General features: G+C 43.2%; 1 protein-coding gene across 1 annotated transcript in view; it reads right to left on the bottom strand.

Annotated features, from left to right (window-relative positions):
* Positions 1 to 19,624, bottom strand: part of SIK3 (SIK family kinase 3) — a gene marked incomplete in the record, with an annotated part of 4,425,276 nt that overhangs the window by 1,773,370 nt on the left and 2,632,282 nt on the right. The window contains 1 exon segment of the mRNA XM_044080968.1: positions 12,588 to 12,697. Coding sequence (XP_043936903.1) covers positions 12,588 to 12,697 — 110 coding nt within the window.

Here is a 19,624-nt window from a genome sequence, read left to right as displayed (position 1 = left end):
ATAATCACAAGGCTTTCTTTAGTTATGTTAGGAACCTGGGTGGGAATTCCCAGATATGCTCAGAATTAGTCCAAAATGACAAAAAATACACCGAACCCACAGACATTGCCAACATCCTTGCTGACAGGTTCAGCGCAAACCCCCCCCCCCCCCAAAAGGGCAAATATCTATCCCAGCAGAGTGCTGCCCCCTTGACATCTCAGATGCTCAGGTAAAAGCCACCCTCTCCAAAGCAAAAAACACAGCATCAACGGGACCAGACGGTGTCCCGGGCTGCGTCCTACATGAACTCCAAGAAGAGCTAAACCCAAACATATAACTACTGTTCAATCTCAACCTTACTACAGGATATGTACCCAAAGAGTGGCGTACAGCAACAGTGGTCCCTATCCACAAAGGTGGTGCCTCAACGGACCCTGGAAACTATCGCCCCATAAGCCTGACTAGCTTGGTCTGCAAAGCTATGCAAAGAATCATCATGGACCTCATAAATAAAGATATTGGGGACCTACAGACACTGGATCCTACCCAGTTCGGCTTTGTTAAGGGCAGATCCTGCCTCTTAAACCTGGTCGACTTCTTTGAAACAGTCACCAAGGCCATTGACGAAGGGAAGATGGTCCACACAGCCTACCTGGACCTCACAAAAGCATTCGATACAATACCCCACTCGGGCATTATAGATAAGCTCACCAGCTTAAATATAAACCCCTATGTCACTAGATGGGTTGCAAACTGGCTCAAGAACAGAACCCACATGGTTAGAATTGCTGGAGCCATGTCAGACTCCAAACCAGTTACAAGTGGCGTCCCACAAGGCTCAGTCCTGGGACCTCTCTTGTTCGGTGTATATTTCTCGGAGGTACAGGCCAACACAGGAGGACTGTGGCTGACCAAGTTCACAGATGACTGCAAACTGGGCGCCATAATCGACTCTCCAGCCGACACAAGCATCCTGCAAAAGGGCCTCATAGAAACAGACAACTGGTGCCAGAGCCATGGGCTCAAGCTAAACGCCAAAAAGTGTATAGTCATCCCCTTTGACAAAAACAAAGTGCCCACAAATTACCACATAGGTGGTAATCCATTAAGTACAGAAGAAGTAATTAGAGACCTGGGGACCCAAGTTGATAGCAATCTCTCATTTGACAACCATGTGGCAAAAGTGGTTAGAAAAACATTTTATATAGCCCACCTAATCATGAAGGGATTCACATCTAGATTAGGGGAGGTCATCGTGCCTCTTTACTCATCCCTCATCAGGCCCATAATAGAGTACAATGCCTCTTTTGGGATGTACCTTACCAAACACCTGCAGCAACTGGAAAGACCCCAAAAGTACCTCTCCAAGAGGATCAAAGGGCTCAAACAGATGCCATATGCTGCCCAGTTAAAGAAACTCCAGCTCTACTCAGTGGCATACCGCCTGCTCAGAGGCGACCTGTGCCTGACGTTTAAAGCCATGTCCAACCCGGAATTAAGGGACATGCTGCTCCTCAAAAAATCCAAATCCCATCGAGCTACACACTCGAGAGACTTGAACCTCAGCACTGAAATAAATAGGACATGCTGGAGGGACAGATTCATAACCCAGAGGCTCCCTTCACTCTGGAATAAAATCCCAGTCCAGGTTAGGTAGAGTCCCTCATTGACTCTCTTCAAGAGGAATCTTGATGAGTGGATGGGAGATCGTAGGTTTACCCCAGGTATCACTTCTGTGTCACTGTTAGACAGAGGCACAGTATACTAACCTCGAAAAAGGGCATAGCAAAATTAATTTAAAATGGGTGGCAAAAGCCAAACATACTCTGGCTAGGCTTATGAATGCCCTAGGACAGACAGCCTAGTATGAACCTATGAGGGAAGGCATATACTGTCAGGTTTTTCCAACTGAATGAGAGTGCGTCCACTTTCCAAGCTTGATGGTGCAGTGTCCTTGTACAAAATTTTGTTAGTTGATAGTTTTGAGGACTGGCAAACAGTTCTATGTCTGGAAGGCCCCATTTTTGAGTTATCATTGCAAATACTTGTGGATCCAGTTTCCACTCATGGGGATCCATGATGTTTCTGCTGAGGTCGTCTGCCAATGTGTTCTTTTTTCCTGGCAGGAATTGAGCTTGTAACTGAACTTGGTAAGCAAGAGCTGTGTTCCACAAGGTCATTGCTTGCCTGCATAGAGGGTAGGAGTGTGCACCCCCCTTGTTTGTTTATGTACCACATTACTGTCGCGTTGTCCATCCTTATTGTAAGTTGTCCTGGATGTAATAGATTCTTGAAGGCTGTCAGGGCATTCTGTACAGCTAGCATCTCTTTTTGATTGATGTGCAGATTCCTTTGATCTACACTCCATACACCTTGAACGCACTGTCCTGCCATGTGTGTGCCCCCCAGGCGTAGTCCGATGCATCTGTTGTTATAGTTTGCCTGGCTGGGGGCAAGACCCTTGTTGAGGTGACATGCCTGTGACCACCATAGAAACTCCTGTTGTAGGCAGGGAATGAGAGATATCATTGTGTCCAAGCTGTGGCTGTGTTGAGACCATATGCTTTTTAGGTACCACTGTAATTTCCTCATATGCAGCTTTGCAAATGGTATTAGTAGTATGCAAGATGCCATGAATCCCAAGGCCTGCAGAATTTTTCTTGCATTGTTTTGAAATATTGAGTCAGTTGTAGTTGTTTGTCTGGCGTCAGATAAGCCTTCTGGGCCCGTTGTATTCAAGCTGGCACCCAGGAATGTCATATTTTGTGAGGGTACTAGTTTTGATTTCTTTTCGTTTACTGTGTACCCCAGGCAACTTAGAAGATGTTTTACAAAAGCCAGATGTTGTAAGAGGATGTCCTTGCTTTCTGCTTTGATGAGGCAGTCGTCCAGGTATGGGTATATTTGAATTCCTCTTTGTCTGCAGTATGCAATTACTGGTGCCAGGCATTTTGTGAAGACCCTGGGTGCAGTAGATAAGCCAAAGGGCAGTGCAGAGAATTGGTAATGGGTTGAACCTGCAATGAAACTGAGGTATCTTCTGCAACTTTGTCTGATAGGGACATGCAGGTATGCCTCCTTGAGGTCCAACGTTACTAGCCATGCTTTCTTGCCCAACATGGGAAGAAGCTGCTGTAGTGTTAGCATCTTGAATTTGGGTACTTGTAAGAAGGTGTTTAGAATTGAAAGGTCCAGAATTGGTCTCCAGGCATTGTACTTTCTGGGAACTAGAAAGAGTCTTGAGTAAAATCCTTGGCCTTGCTCTTGAGTAGGTACCAGTTGAATGGCTCTCATGTCCATGAGAGCTGTAATTTGTTTTTGTGCCTCTGCCCATTGATTTTGTGGCAGGTTTGGCATTCCTCTTTTCACTGGCAAAGTGTGAAAATGGAATCTGTATCCTCGTGAAATTATGTCTAGGACCCATTTGTCCTTTGTGACAATGTGCCAGTTGTCTGAAAAGTGCGAGTTTTCCTCCCAAGGGGGCTGCCAAGAGAGTGTTGCTTGGCCAGATGAGGTGCAAGTCATTGAGTTTGCCTTCTGGTAGTTTGGGACCTGTCTTCTCCTCCCTTCTGTGTTGCAGTGCCCCATTGTCGAGGTTTGTACTGGGCTTGTGGTTATCCTCTGCCTCCTGGACATCTGTATTTACCCCTCTGTGGTCTGTCAGTAGCTGGAAAGGACCAATTTTTTGTTGGCCAATTTCTGCTGAAGAGAGGGGGCTATACCTGTAGGAAATCTTTGACTGTCTGCATACATTTTGCCTTATCCTCCATTTTCTTTAAGACAACTTCTGCTTTAACTCCAAAAAGAACATCCTGCTGTAAGGGAGCATCTAGAAGCTTTGCTTTAACATGATCAGGCAGAGTTTGTTCCTTTAACCAAGCATGCCTACATATAACAGACCCAGTGACAGCTGCTCTGCAGGAAGCCTCCAAAGAATCAAACCCACATTGTAAAGTATGTTTGCCCACCTGTTCAGTTGCATGCAACAGATCCTGCATTTCTTTCAATTCAGACTGTTGAGGGAGTGTGCTTATTTTTTGTCTTAACTAAAACATTAGAAATTGCTGATATTTTAGCATGTGAAATTGGCAATTTAGTGCCCTCATAGCTAGAGTGGCTTAAGTGTAAACCTTTTTCCCCCACCTGTCTAGTGCTCTGGAGTCCCTTTCAGAGGGTACAGGATTTTTTGCAATAGAAGCCTTAGCCCCTTTAGGACCCTGGGAGATAGTCTCTGGATCAGCAACATGGCTTTTATAAAGAAATTTGTGGGAATCAGGCACTCTATAGTATTTGTCAGGTTTGGCTGGAGCAGGAGGTAGAGAATCTGGGTTCAAACTGGATTCTAAGTAAACATCATCCACAATGTCTAAAACGGGGGGGGGGATGGCAAGTGGTCTGTGCTGGGGGAGTAAAAGAAACTCTCTGAGCCTTTTCTTTGAGTCAGACTAGTCCTGACCTTCCCAGTGAAAATGTTCCTTCATAGTGTGTAAAGTTTCCCCAAATGAGTAGTCTTCAGGAGGAGAAGCTGAGGGAATAGAATCCTCAGCATCAGAATCTTCATAAGGGGAGAAGGAGTAATCTTGGTCCTCAGAGGAGCCTGAGGAAATAGACACTTGTTCAGAGGAGGCATAATCTTCCTCTTGTCTAGGCCTTTTGTCGGGTGGGGGTTGGGAACCCCTGATTAAAGAGATCAAGTCTTCAGCCATTTTGAGCATCTGTTTCTTAGGCATGGGGCCTTGAACTGGAGACTGAAGTGCAGTCTTTTTAGGTTTAATAGGAGTCTTGATCTTAGGATACGTTTTAAAGGTGAGCATCGTCGGTCTGAAGACGCCTTCAGAAACCGAAGGTGTTTCTGTAGCACTGACATCTTTTTCAGCAGTGTCGTCGGTAGGGGCTAGACAAAATGTCTGCGTCGGCTTAGTACTCTGCACCAAATGCTCCGAAGCGGTCTCGGGTTCCAGATCTGCGGTGGTCAGGGTCTGCGTCGGAGCCTCACTGAAGACCGGTGAACCGGACACTGGACCAGCCGAGGCCTCGGAGTCTGGCTTGGGTCTACGCTGCCTGTCCTTATCCTTGCGTTTTTTGTGCACGCCGGTAGTCGGTTGCTCCGACGGCATAGTGTAGTTAAATTTTCTACCGAAGTAGTGTCGTGCGAAATCAAAGTGTCTTTTTATAGTACGCTTATTAAACCTAGCACAAAAACGACAACCAGTGACGTCGTGGTCTGGGCCTAGGCAAGGTATGCAGTAAGAATGAAAATCCTTATGAGGTATTTGCTTCCCACAAGAAATACAATTGTTAACTTTTTCTGACATCGGTCTGAGGCAAGAAAAGTTTCCCCAACGGGGTACTTAGCTTTACTGAAGACTTCGGATCTGAAATTTGACTTTGAAAATCTCAGGAGTCGGCCGGCCGGTACTTGCGAACTGCTTCTGCTTCGGGCACCGCGCGGCAAGAAAGACTGAAGAAAATGGCGTTGGATGCATTATATATACCCCTGGTGCACTGACGTCAGGGAAGAAGTGACAGCAACTGACGCCGGACCAAGACTTTGGAATTCCGGCCGACTGCGGGACCACCTGACGACAGGATACCCAAGTGTGATGACTGCAGCAGGGTAACACGATGAACATCAGTAAAATTAAATGCCAGTAAGCACAACATTTCCACAGAAAGCAGAGACTTTATGTGCAAAGTATATAAAGTTGCGGAAGATAATCTTTAATGGGGTACTTATCTACCCAACCTTGGAAAAATACTAGCAGACTGTCAGAGGCAAGAAAGTTCCAAGGTTTTGGTGCTCTGCTCATAATATTTATACTGCTTTCCTCAAGCTGTACAGTGTCTGGCGTGCATGAAAGGTGCCTTAATAATTTGGAAGCAGACTGGCTGGGGTTGATGCTTTGCAAGATATATCCCATATATCTTTCTAATAATGACCATTAAAGAAATCCACTCCCAGCACAGTCTGAACGAACAAAATGCTTCTAAACATATTTATTTGGTTTCTCACTATTAATTTCTCCAAGTCCGTTGGGTTTATAATACCATAATGGAAATGGACTCCATTCCTTACTCATGGGTACGATTAAAGTTCATGAAATTAGTAGTGTTTCAATCTTTGATGTTAGCCAAAAGTGCTACTTGAGGCACCCGCAATGTGATCAGAAAGTACAGTAGTGTACACTTACCATAAATGTAGATGTTCGATTGTATTCACTGTTGCATCACTTGTGGGTTATCCCTACTGGGTAGCCCTTGGCTGGCCTGAATACCAGACTAAAGGATTGGCCTCCTGCGTCGGGCTTCCCGAGACTGTGGCTGACGCCATCGTCAAGACTATAAAGGGTGGCAGCTGACGCCATTACATCAGTTTTTCTTGCCCCCCAGTAGTCAGGAGCCCCTAAGAGAATATAGAAATACAGGGGAAGGTGGGAGTTAAACAGGACTGCAACAGTGAATACACTTGAACATCTACATTTATGGTAAGTGTACACAACTGTATTATGTTCTTCGTGTTTCACTGTTGCAGTCATCACTTGTGGAAAGACTCCCAAAGCTGAGAGAGTGGGTGGAGGCATGCTATACAAGTTATGGACATGCTAGCATGCCCTGCAGGATTCCAGATGCAAATTCTGCCCTGGTTTTGGAGACTGTAGTCAGCTGGTCGTGCTTAGTGAAAGTGCGGATAGATGTCTTTGTAGCAGCCTCCAGAATATTCTTGGTAGGAACCCCTCCTTCTGAAGGCCGTGGAAGTAGAGGCTGCTGTAGTGGAATGAGATCTGATGGATTTAGGAGGACTTTTTCCATGGAAGGCATAGCAGAAATGTATGCAATTTGAGATCCATTTGGAAATGGTCTGCTTTGTAATGGGTTTCCCCTCTGCCCCAGGGGTGAACACAACCAGTAGCTGGTCAGTTTTTCTGACTGATTTGGTCCTGTCAAGGTAAAATCTCAACTGTCTGTGTAGGTCTAAGCAATGCAGAATTCTTTCTCCTTTATCGGTAGGTTTTGGAAGAAAGTACATAGGTGAATGGTCTGGTTGGGGGTTCTATCAAAGACCACCTTAGGCATAAAGGAGGGGTTGGTTCTCAGGGAGACCCTGTCTGTGTGGAAAATGATGAAGGGCTCAGTGGCCATGAGGGCCTGGAGCTCAGATGCCCTCCTGGCAGAAGTGATAGCTAGCAAGAGAGGTAACTTGAGATCTGCGGAGGATGCTGGTACAAAAGTGGGTAAAGTCAACTTTTCCAAAATAAAATTTAGATCCCAAACTGGTGCAAGTGGCCTTCTAGGTGGTCTGATGTGAGCCACACCTCTGAGGAACTGTTTTAACAGATGCTGAGAGAACAAGGGCTGCTCCGCCTGGACATAGGCTGAGATAGCTGAAGCATGAGTCTTGATAGAGGAGAGTAAGACAACCCCTTTTCTAGAAGCTCTGCCAGGTAATCCAGAACCAGTGGTAAAGAGGCATTGGTGCTGTATTCACCTCTGCTGTTGAACCAGCAGGTGAACTTTTTCCATTTTGTGGAATAAGATTTTCTGGTGCTGCATCTATGGGCCTCCTTAATAATGTCTAACACTTGTTTTCTGAGGACTGAAGTGTTATCTGCCCTTTGAGGAATCAACCATGCGGTTAACTTGAATGTGGCCAGGCCTGGGTGCAGTAACTTCCCTCTCTGTTGTGTGAGAAGGTCTGTGGTGGGGGGGATGGGAGGGTGCACGCTCACACTGAGAAGCATGGGGTACCAGTGCTGCCCCAGCCAGTCTTGTACAATTAGGATAGCCCTTGGTCCTTCCTCTCTGATCTTGATCAGCACCCTGGGTATTAGAGATAGTAGGGGGGTGTACACAAACAGGCTGCCCCAGAGAAGGAGATGGCATCCACCATCCAAGCTTCTGGGTGAAACTCTCTTGAGCAGAATTTGGTCAGTTGATGGTTCTGGTAGCTTGCAAATGGTCTATGTCTGGTTTCCCCCATATTTGACTGATCTTTAGGAAGGTCTCCCTGTGCAACTGCCATTCATGGAGATCCAGGAGTTGCCTGCTTAATTGGCCTGCCAGAGTGTTTTGTTTCCCTGGAAGGTATTGTGCTATCAGATGCAGTCCCAGATTTAAGGCTTACTGACAGATTTTCATAGTTAAGTGACACAGGGGGGTAGGAATGGATGTCTCCTTGCTTGTTGATGTACCACATGACAGTAGTGTTGTCTGTCTTGATTAAGAGGACTCCTGGTGACAGATGTTCTTGGAAGGTTAGGATAGCTCTGTGTATTGCTAGCATTTCTTTCAGGCTGATATGGAGACCTTGAACTTCCTGTTCCCAAAAGGCCCGAGTTCGCAGTGTTCTTTTGTGAGCTCCCCAGGCAATGTCTGAGGCGTCTGTGGTTATGGTTTGGTTGTGTGGCTGAAAGACGAAGGGAAGGCCCTTGTTCAGAGTGCAAGCCTCGGCCCACCATAGGAACTCCTTCCCTAGACAAGGAATCAGGGGGAGTTGGTGTTCCAGTGATTGGGAGTGTTGGCACCAGAGGTTCCTTAGGTACCATTGCAATTTTCTCATGTGGAGCTGGCAAGGGGTACCAGCAGGATGGAGGAGGCCATGCATCCCAGAGCTTGCAGGATTTTTCTGGCAGTGAGGTGGGTTTTGTGTGCCAGCTGCATGAAGTAAGACTGTAGAAAGGCCTGCTTCTGTGGGAGGAGGAAGGCCATTTGTGCTGAGGTGTCTAGAAGGGTGCCCAGGAAGGTTATCCTTAGTGTGGGCTGTAGATGGGACTTCTCCAGGTTGGTGGTAAATCCCGGTGAGGTTAGTGGGGTCTACACAAAGGAGAGGTCCTGTAGGAGTTTTTCCTTGGTTTCTGCCTGTATGAGGCAATCGTCGAGAGAGGGGTAAATGTGTATGCCCTTCTGTCTGCAAAATGCAATGACTGGAGCCAGACACTCGGTAAAGACTCTGAGAGCAGTGGATAAGCCAAGGGGCAGAGTAGAGAACTGTAAGTGTTGGGACCCTGCTCTGAACCTTAGGTAACTCCTGCTTGACTGTCTGATAGGGATATGCAGGTAGGCATCCATCAGATCTAGAGTCACTAACCAGGCCCATGACAGGAGCAGAGGTAGTAGTTTTTACAGAGTTAGCATCTTGAATTTTGGAACCAGGAGGGACAGATTCAGGGTGGAAAGGTCTAGGATGGGGCACCAGGTGCCCTCTTTTCTGGGAACCAGGAACAGTCTTGAATAAAATAATTTTCCGATCTGTTCCTTTGGTACAGGTCTGACAGCACCCTGGGCACAAAGCATTCTGATCTGATGAATAGCTTCTGTCCTCTGATTTGCAGGGACGTCTGGACAACCTGACCCTTTTTGCTTTTCTTTGAATTGGTACCCGCTGGTAATAATTTTCAGGACCCATAGATTTGTGGTGATGGCCTGCCAGTTTCCTAGGAAGAGGGAAAGTTTTCCTCCTAGCCTGCTTGGTGACATGAGGGGCAGAGGTGAGGGGAGAGAGTCACTGAGTCCTTAGAGAAGGGAGTTGGTTTAAAACTCCCTTGCCTAGGACCAGCAGTGGACCACTGCCTGGGTCTTTGTTGGCTATGGGACTGATGACTAGGGGTTCTGTCTCTGCATCCCTTTCTCTGGACTGGTTTAGTCTGAGAGGGAAAGGACCAGTGTTTAGTGAGGACGTTTCTGCTGAAGCTGGAAGGTTGCACCTGCAAGAAGTCCTTGACTGTTTGCATTGACTTGGCTTTGTCCTCCATTTTCTGAATGACCTCTTCCGTTTTAGGTTCAAACAACTGGTCTTTATCTAGAGGGGCATCCAGCAGTTTGGATTTTACCTGGTCAGGCAAAGGCTGCTCTCTTAACCAGGCATGCCTTCTGATTACTGAGCCTGTGACTGCAGCCCTAGTAGAAGCTTCTAAGGCATCAAAACCACAATGCAAGAAGTGTTTAGCTACCTGAGAGCTAGACTGTATGAGGTCTGTTAATTCTCTGGTAGTACTATTGTCAGGAATGGAAGATAACTTCTGTTTAATCAGTTCAAGAACACACTGCAGGAATTTCACCATATGAAATTGACAATTTAAGGCTTCTTATAGCTAAAGAAAGGCTCTGCTTTCTTTGTCAGCTGGGATTCTTAGATGAGCTTGCCCTAGCTCCCTTAGGGCCTTGAGTAATGACTTCAGGATCTGCAGTCGGGTTTTTGAAAAGATAATTGTGGGGGTCTTGCACCCTTTAATATCTGTCTGGTTTCCAGGGTGCTGGGGGGGAGAGAATTGGTGAAAGGGCAGATTCCAGTAAAATATCCTCTACTACATCCAGGATAGGCAGAATGGCCAAAGGTTTATGCTGAGGCAGGTCAAGGAACTCTCTCAGTCTCTTCTTAGACTGAGGGTAATCCTGGGCCTCCCACTGAAAGAGTTCTCTGAGGGAATTTAGGGTTGCCCCAAAAGAAAGATCCTTGGGGGGGGGGGGCAGATGGAATGGGGTCATCAGCATCAGAGTCCTCAAATGCTGCAAAGGGCTGGTCTTCCATGTCTGACTCTTCAAAGACAGATTCTTCTAATTCCTGGTCAATGAAGACCTCAGGGGAGGTGTCCCTTTTTCTTTTGGCTGGGGTGGAAGGGTGGGGCTGGCTTCCCCTAATAAGCGTCATCAAGTCTTCTGCCATTCTGAGCAGTTGCTGCAACTGAGGGGCAGGCTGGGTCCTTGGGGAGGGACCTTTTTGGGGGTAGTCTTAGGCTTGGGCCTGTATTTGTCGGTAGACTTATACTAAGTGAGTTTAACCGGCAGCATTGTCGTCGATCTGAGCCTAGCTTTGGTTGTTGGAGGTGTCTCAGCAGAAGCCGGTGCCTGCAAAGTGGCTGCGGACCCGAACTTGTGAGAATGAGGCGACATACTGGCAGGGGAGGTGGATCTGGCAGTGTACCGGACTCCAAATGGGTCTCGGTAGAGGCCTGTGATGGTTCCTCGGCTGGCGTCAGGGGCTGCAAAGGCGCCTCACTGAGTTCAGCTGTAGCACTGTGTTGAAAAATACCAGACTTTTGACCTGAGTTGTCAGAGGGCCTAACTTTTACAAGCTTATCTTTAACCTTGTCTTTCTTTTTTCTAGGTAAGTCAGTAGCCGGTTTAGAGACTGACGCCATATCGTATTGAGAAAAAGACTCACTAAAATGTCTCACTACAATTTCAGATCATCTTCTTATGGTTCTAGCATTAAACACAACCGACACTCGGGGACATTGTGGTCTGGACCTAAACAAGTGATGCAGAGAGAATGGAAGTCTCAGTTTGTGATCTGCTTTCCACAACTGAGACAATTGTTGACTTTCTCTGACATCGGTTAAAAGCAAGAAAATGTTCCCCAACAGGATACTTGGCTTTAGACGGCTTTCCTCACTCTGGCAACAGCCAACAGACGCACTCGCAAAACTGCTTCTGCTTTGGGCTCCACGGCAAGAGAGACTGATGTAATGGCATCGGCTGCCACCCTTTATAGCCCTGATGACTTGACATCAGCCACAGTCTCAGGACAGCCGATGCAGGAGGGAAATCCCTTACTCTGGTATTCAGGCCGGTCGAGGGCTATCCAGCAGGGATAACCCACAAGTAATGACTGCAACAGTGAAACATGAAGAACATCTGCCTTCTGCTGAAATTGATATTGAGTTACATGCAATGGAAGGATATCTAAATTTAAGTGTAAATTCTTTTTTATGAGACCCTTCGCTCCTACTACTACTGTAACTGTCTGGGTATCCTTCTCCCACATTGCTCTCAGTACTGCCTGCAAATCCTGGTATTTTATGACTGTCTCTGTATATAAGACACTAATTACTAGGTGAAGCAATTTCACAGATTAATGTTACTTTTGTTTTTTTTTTCTTGGGCTACTATAACTAGTTTTCACACATCTGTTTTCTAAACTGCTGGTAACTGATGATCCCATGTGATATAAACATCATTCTCTATAATGCTTTCAATGTTCAAGGCTCATGATTTCAATGTTTCTCAGCTACTTCAATATTGTAGTATTTGCAAAATTCCCAATGCAACAGTCCACATTATTGTGCCTCTGAGATACAGGTTCCCTGCCATGAGTGTATAACACCTAGCAACAAGATGTGCAACCGTTTCCAGCTCTGTTTTACAGCACCTGCATTTGTCTGTTTCTCCCACGTTAAATGGACTTTGTAAATGAATACGTACACAGTTCCACTATCCTAGGCTGTCATTATTAACCTTTCATTTTTTTGGTTTTAATTCACTTCTCCTTAACCATTCCCTTGTCACATGTTAATTGACATGAGGTTATTCTAGCAAATCTCTGTACTTGCACACAAGACATTGCCACTTAGTATAAAGACAAAGACTAGAAAATGTTTTCCTTCCATCAAAGGCTAGGAAAATGGAATACGTTACCACTGACTGGTACATTCTAAACAAATACGAATTACTTTAAAAATCAGTCTCCATTCTGCATTAAATAAATACAGAGTGAAAGGTTTCATATGCAAGCTCCAGGTTTATTCCTTGGCAGAGCTTATAGCCCAGAGTGAGCTACTATTAAACATTAACATCTTACAGCAGAAAAAGACTGTACTATGCACACCTACCGTGGGTCAGCAACACCAACAGTGTGTCTCCTCATTGACAGGTAACGGACCAGAGCTTCAGGAGACGGCTCCTCCCCTTCATCACTGTCCAGGTTCATGCTACCATCAGGCTATAAATAAATGAGATGCAAGTTCAAAGTCAGTGTTTTAAGTCCGTAAAAAGGATGCATAACTGAATAAAGCAATTCTCTTCAAATCAACTGTAGAAATTCAAAGTTTTTTGCAAGCAGACTACCCTATCTAGCCTCTCTTCTAAAAGATGATGATAAAAGTTTCCAAAGATACCTTAAGTTTTCTATCTTGCAATTTTTCCTACATAAAAGAAGTTTTTTGACTGTACCAAAAAAAAAAAAAACGAAGAAACATTATAATAAAAGCTGAGTATACAACTAACTGTATAGCATCTGCAAGACTACAAAGTTGAAGTTCTGAAACTCAGCTCAATTTTCACATAATTAAAACATTAAGCTCTAAGAAGCAATAACTTCAGGAACATAAACATCTCCTAAAATATACAAGGAAAAAAATAATACCCCATAAACAACCATTACTCAATCAAAGCACCAACTTTAGCAAAATATGTAAAGGCTTCACTTAGCACATCTATTAAAAGAAAATACAGCCCTCATGTAGTAATGTTCTTATCTTACCCCCCGTGCTAAGGTTGAATGCTCAAAGTTCAAACAAGTCAACCATGCTCCTTACCAGTAACATACTTTAAAGGTTTAAGTGTTAGTTGCTGCAATGTCAAGAAAAGAAAAATGAGAACTGATAAAGATCTGGAAGGTTTTGTTTAACAGTATTGCCAGCAACCCAGAAGAAAGCGGTAATAGCTGCAATACCTAAATAGGGTAAAGACCCATCAGATCCAGTTTTGCACACGCTCATTTCAATACTAAATCATGATCAGAAAGTGTTTATGTCTATAACAGCTAAAAGAATAGAAAAAGTAATGCCAAAATTGATAGATATGGATCAATATGGTTTTGTGGAGGGGAGGCAGACATTTGACAATGTTAACAGTACAGTGATGATCCAGAGGGAAGCAGATTATAAGAAAATACCACTGTTGTTGGTAGGTCTTGATGTAGAGAAAGCATTTGACAGAGTAAGCTGGGACTTTATGAGCAGAGGAATGGAAGCATTTTCATTATTTGCATTCCATGATAAAATTATATGGTTGATTAGGAGGATATATGAGGGATCGGAGATGAAAATTAAAGTGGGCGGGGTCCTCTCTGATCATCTCTGCTTGAGCAGAGGAACCAGACAGGTGTGTCTTATCTCCCTCGTTTGTTATTTGCATTATATGTAGAACCACTGGCAAAGAAAGTAAAGGACTCAGAAATTCAAGGATATGGTTGGTATGGTAGTCAAGAAATGCTGGCTCTATTTGCAGATGACATTATTTTATACCTGACAAAACCAGAAAGGGACATTACAGTGCTGTGGAACATACTGAGATAGTTTCATACCTTTTCTACATACAAAATTAATGAAGCTAAAACAAAAGCAACAGCGGTAAACTATGTACCCACATACAAATTGGTTCGTCAATATCTATACTTATGGTGACATTAGAGAATGAAGTACTTAGGAGTATGGATTAAACATACCACCGGTGTGGCAGCTAAGGATACGTGGGAAGAGACAAAAGATAATACAAAAACTGAGGAAATGGAAGCTATGTTATATGGATATCGATAGTAAGACACAAGCAGTTAAAATGTTTTTAGTCCCTTTAGTTTTATACACAGGTCAGGCATATTTTTTATCAACCAGAGGAGGAGAAGTGGATAGTAATCAATAAAGAGCTGAAGGATTTTATATGGGAGGGGAAGACAGCAAGAGTCAGGCGAGATAAGCTTATTCTTCCAGCACAACAGGGCAGACTGAGATTATGGGAGTTGAAGGGGTATTTCAGATCAACACAGTTAAAGCTCCTATACATATCACAAGCAAAATACATAATTCAAAATGGACAGAGATGTGAAAAGGGGGGAAGCTGAAGTAACAGGGACAGACTGGAATTTTTGGATGCAGACCTTTAAGGAAAACAATAACAATCATACAGAATATTATATTCGAAGTAGCAGAAGGTATTCTAAGAACTAAGGCAATACAGGAATGAAGAAAGAAGATTCTGCCGATAGGGATGACTGCAATTAAGAATACAGACAACAGTTAAGAGGGGCGGAAATATATTGGAGAAAACTGGCAAAGGAACCAAGGTATCGGGAGCAAATAACTAGAGAGGGAAAGGTAATAGAATGGGAAGACTCCAAGAACTTGTTTGGACTGCAGGTTAGTGACTGCCTTCCATATAGAGGATTGATATCACAGTATAGGCAAAGTCAAAGAAATAGGGGAGATCTAAATGAAAGACCAGCACTGGTAGAGTTTTTGGTAGAATCTAGAACAGAAGTTGCCATTAAGAAAGGAATAATAATTAGCACAGCATATAAACTATTGCATAACTATAAGAATCAATCAGATGAGGTTAGGAAAGATTGGGAAGAGAGACTGGATAAGCAATTCACAAAGAAACAATGGAGGGATATATGTATGTCTACCAAATATGCAACAAAATCTAGAAGATGTAGGATCTTTGCCTGGAAGTGTTTACATAAGTATTTGTATACCCCAAGCAGGATCCAAAGAATTTTTCCTCAGGTAGACAACAAATGTTGGAGGTATGATGGTGAAGAAAAGGTAACTGTGAACATATTTTCTGGAAGTGTAATGAGTTGGCGGACTTTAAAGATTCCCTTCAGTCTGCACTAGTGGAGATGCTGGGTAAGCAAGTTGGAGTGACTAGGGAAATTATTTTTTTTTTGAGCTAAGATACAGAACCGGAATTGCCTAGATATAGTAAGATCTTACTGAATCTAATTATGATGGCTGCCAAAAAAGTAATTACTATAAAATGGAAATCAAAATCTAAACCAACTCTACCAGAAATAAAGAAGACAGTAACAGAGATAAAATAACTAGAACTGTGATCTTTGGAAAAGGGTAGGAGTAAATTACATACGAAAAAATGGGAAATGTGGGATCAATACATGCAGAGAAGGAATGAGGTTTAAAAGAAGGCAGGAGTTGAATGAGCTAGGTGATGGTTGACTGACAATGACTATATATTAAAAGTAATGTATAATGTTTACAGCTACAGTTGTGCTGGCACAGTTTATATGGTATAATGTTTTCAAGTCAGATTGTGCTGTTATGGTTTATTTTCATTTATATAAATGTAAGACTGCCTCTGTCATACATGAACATTTAACAAAGTTTTTTGTTTAAAAGAAAAAGGAAAACAAAGAAAAACTGGCACATAAATATACTTCCAAGGGCTCAGAGTGAAAGCCTGTTTGCTGTGCATAATGAAAGCAAGCAAGAAACTTAAAACAAGCAAGCAACAGGATTAGTAGCTGCAGAAAGATCATAAGCACGTCCTGACCTCAATGCAAATAGACAAAATGAAAGTAGGAACAATATTAGACAAGTGATAGTGGGTAATGTAAGATGCCTAACCACAGACACACTTAAAAGTTTTTGATACCTTTTTACAAGCAATTAATACGAGTCTATCCAGCCAATCATCAAGAATAGCCTTAAAAGTAGCCAAAGTAATACTCTATGCATGACCTTGTCGCTGCTACTTATTCCACAAATTGTGAATATGTTCAGTTAGAGACCTACCCTGCATTAGTCCTGTTTATTTCTTGCTGTAGATTTAGGTTTCTAGAGTGGGTATTTGTAGGTCGTCAAATAAAATTGGATCTTTCATTGATTGAAAAGCAGGCCACAAGCCACCTAGGAGCAGCAGCTAGGTTACCGAGAATAAAGAATTATGTTAATGTATCAGGACAGCTATTGGAAATATTTTTTTTTTATTTTTTTGGTTAGAAAGCCCTGGGGTATTTCCAGTTTGGCAAAATGCTTGTATCTGTACACATCAAATGGTGTACTGTATTCACTGATGGGTCTGATAAGGAACCAGTACCGCAGAAAGATGACTTCCTTAGATCTTGAGGATACACCCTTGGAAAGTCACTGAACCATATGGAAGAATTTCCTGACTATACTGGTAACATGATGATCAAATGACAGAGTTGTCCACATAAGCAACCAGGTGTCTTATGACCGTATCTGTCTGAAAATGAGTAGCATTTGTAATGTATGAGGTGGGAGTAGCTTTTTTGCTGAGTGTTACTACTTGGTACTTTTTTGCATTTAATTTGAGACTGTTGTTGATATACCAGGTACGTGCATATTCCATTCCTTGCTGAGGCTATTCAGTATCAGTGAATGAGTAGATAACAGTGCCTAGCATTCAATCAATAATCGGCAAACTTGCACAACCACACTTTCATGAATACTGGCTTGCATGTCTACAAAATAAATTCCAAACATGAGGGGGCCTAGCACTGAACCCTGTGGTACCCCAACAGTCACTATTTCACATTCAAAGATGGTAAAAGCAACTTTCACAATTTGGGATCTGATGGACAGCCAATATGGATCCAATGGGCAACTTTGGGATTTACATAAAGTTTAATTTTTCAATAATACCAAAATGGGGGACAGTGTTAAAAGCCCCTGACAAGGCTGAGACAGACAGTTTGTAATGAGTGAAAATGTCCACGGCCTATATAACCACTTAAAGAAGTTTACTAGGTCCAGAGAAAAGAGCCAGCCTTTCAAAAGCCAAAATTATTAGGATCTAGTCACTTATGTTGCCTATCTACACACAAATGAGTTTTGCTGCAATACATTCCATGGCTTTGCAAATGAGGCTGATGATAATGATGGGTCTGTTATTATCTGGGTATGTAGAGGGGCTGTCGTTGTGTAGGAGAGCCACAGTGGCTATACTCTAGGCATAAGGCATGCCCCTTGTGGACAGGCTAAGGCTAAATAGTTAAGTAGATGCTTTGACATTGTATGCTTGACATTGATGAAAATGCAACCTGGTATGTTGCCTTGTCCCACAGAAGTATTATTTTTAACCTTTGATAGGGATTCCAAGACTTGTTCCAGACTGACTTAAATAAAAACTAAATTTTCAGAGACAGTGGAGACAACAATTTGGATAGGTGGGGTAAAGTTGCCATTAATTTTTTGGCAAATACGAGTATATACTGGTTTTATCATTGGGACAACAATGTGTGATATTACTACAAATGAGCTCAGTGGATTTTGGATATTATACCTTAATTTCTTGGCATAAGTAAAGAAAGATTTGTAGTTTACTTTGGTATCTGTAGTGATACTAAGCTCATGCTCTGCCTTACATTGTCTAGAAGTCTGCAAAACTGCATGTACCATATGTATTAGACTAGAATTTTCTATATGTATCAAGAAATACACTACCTCTGAACTGTACATCTGACTATTAGCCTGTACTAACACTGTAAGATAATTACTAATGCTAGTCTGCCTGATTTGCATGTAAATTCCAATGTCTTAAGAGCTTGTTTATGCATTAAAATGGAGCTTTTCTCCCTGGGTCTCCACTAAAAATGGACGTGTGTCCAGTCGGACTTTCCCAGTCAACAAATGTAAAATAAAAAAATAAAATAAACTAATAGTGATTTGAAGTTCCTACCCGGCATATTTCAATGGAGTCTTAGGGAAGGGGAAAGGGAAATTCTTAAAGCGTTTCCTTTTATTTCCACCTTTTGTCACACATTCAATATGGCAGTTCTACCAGACAGGTTTTCATGTGAATTTACCACTATATGAGCTGGTTCTGATTGTTCTATGCAGCTGTTCAGGTGCTGGTAAAAACTGGATGAGAGTCTTGCAGCCCTCTCACTTTAGACAACTTGTGGGGGATTGTTTGGAACTTTGCCTACATTTTCTACAAGCTAATATAGGTTAGCTACAGATAAGCTTCCCAGGAAAAGTTTCATTTGATAGTATGTGGGGGATTTTGTCAAAAGCCTTGGCTAAGTCAAGATAGGCTGCATGCACTGTTTTACTTTCATCCAGGGCTTTGGTGACATTCTCAAAAAAGTCCACCAGGTTTAATAAGCATGATCTACCCTTAAAGCCAAATTGGGTTGGGTCAAGAGTTTGAAGGCCACTTGTGTCATTGTTGATAAGGTCCATGATGATTCACTCCATGGCCTTGCAGATGAGGCTGATTAGACTTGTAGGTCTATAGTTCCCAGGGACGGATGATGGACACACTTTGTGCAAAGGAATTACTCTGCTGTTTTCCACTCTGCTGGGACAAAGCCACCAATTCGACTGTGATTGAAGAGAGTGCCAGGTGGTATTTTAGACCATTTAATAGGTAGCCTGGGATGCTATCCAGTCCCATACAGGCTGTGTTTTTGGCAATGGAGAGTGCAGTTATGACCTGCTCTTTAGAGATACTAGGTAGAGGACTGGTGACAGTATTCTTTGGGTTATGTCTGGTAGGGACATTGGGGAGGGCGGGGTGAAGTTTGTGCTAAATCTGTCTGCTAACAGGTTTGGAGAGGTCCTCAGGGTCAGTATGAGTGATACTGTCCACTACTAGTTCGGCACAAAGCTGAGCCTTCCCTTTTAGATTTCTGACATCGTTAAAGAATGCCTTGTGATTATCCTTAGCTAGAGATGCTAGTTTAGCTTCGTAAATTGGCTTTAGAGGACTTTACAAGCTATCTAATTTGCTTGTTCAAGCTCAGGCATCATTGAAAAACTCACCCAGATGGGAATTAATCCATATGTCACTAGATGAATAGCCAATTGCCTCACCGACGGAACACATGCAGTTGGGGATTTCACCTCTACCGGCAGCCCAGTGACTAGTGGTGCACCACAAGGATCTGTGCTGGGCCCCCTACTGTTTGGAATCTATTTCTCAGAAGTCCAGGTGAAAATAAATGGCCTGTGACTTACCAAGTTCACCGATGACTGCAAACTGGGTGCAATCAGAGTCCCCCAATGATGCTGACATACTACAAAAAGGGCTTACACAAATGTCTTGTGCCAAAGCCACAGACAAACTAAATGCAAAAAAAAAATACGTTATCTTACCTTTCGGC

This window comes from Protopterus annectens, chromosome 8.part0 (assembly GCF_019279795.1).
Source record: "Protopterus annectens isolate FY-2018-M chromosome 8.part0, PAN1.0, whole genome shotgun sequence".
Taxonomy (NCBI): Eukaryota; Metazoa; Chordata; order Ceratodontiformes; family Protopteridae; genus Protopterus; species Protopterus annectens.
This window is presented reverse-complemented; position numbering and strand designations above follow the sequence as displayed.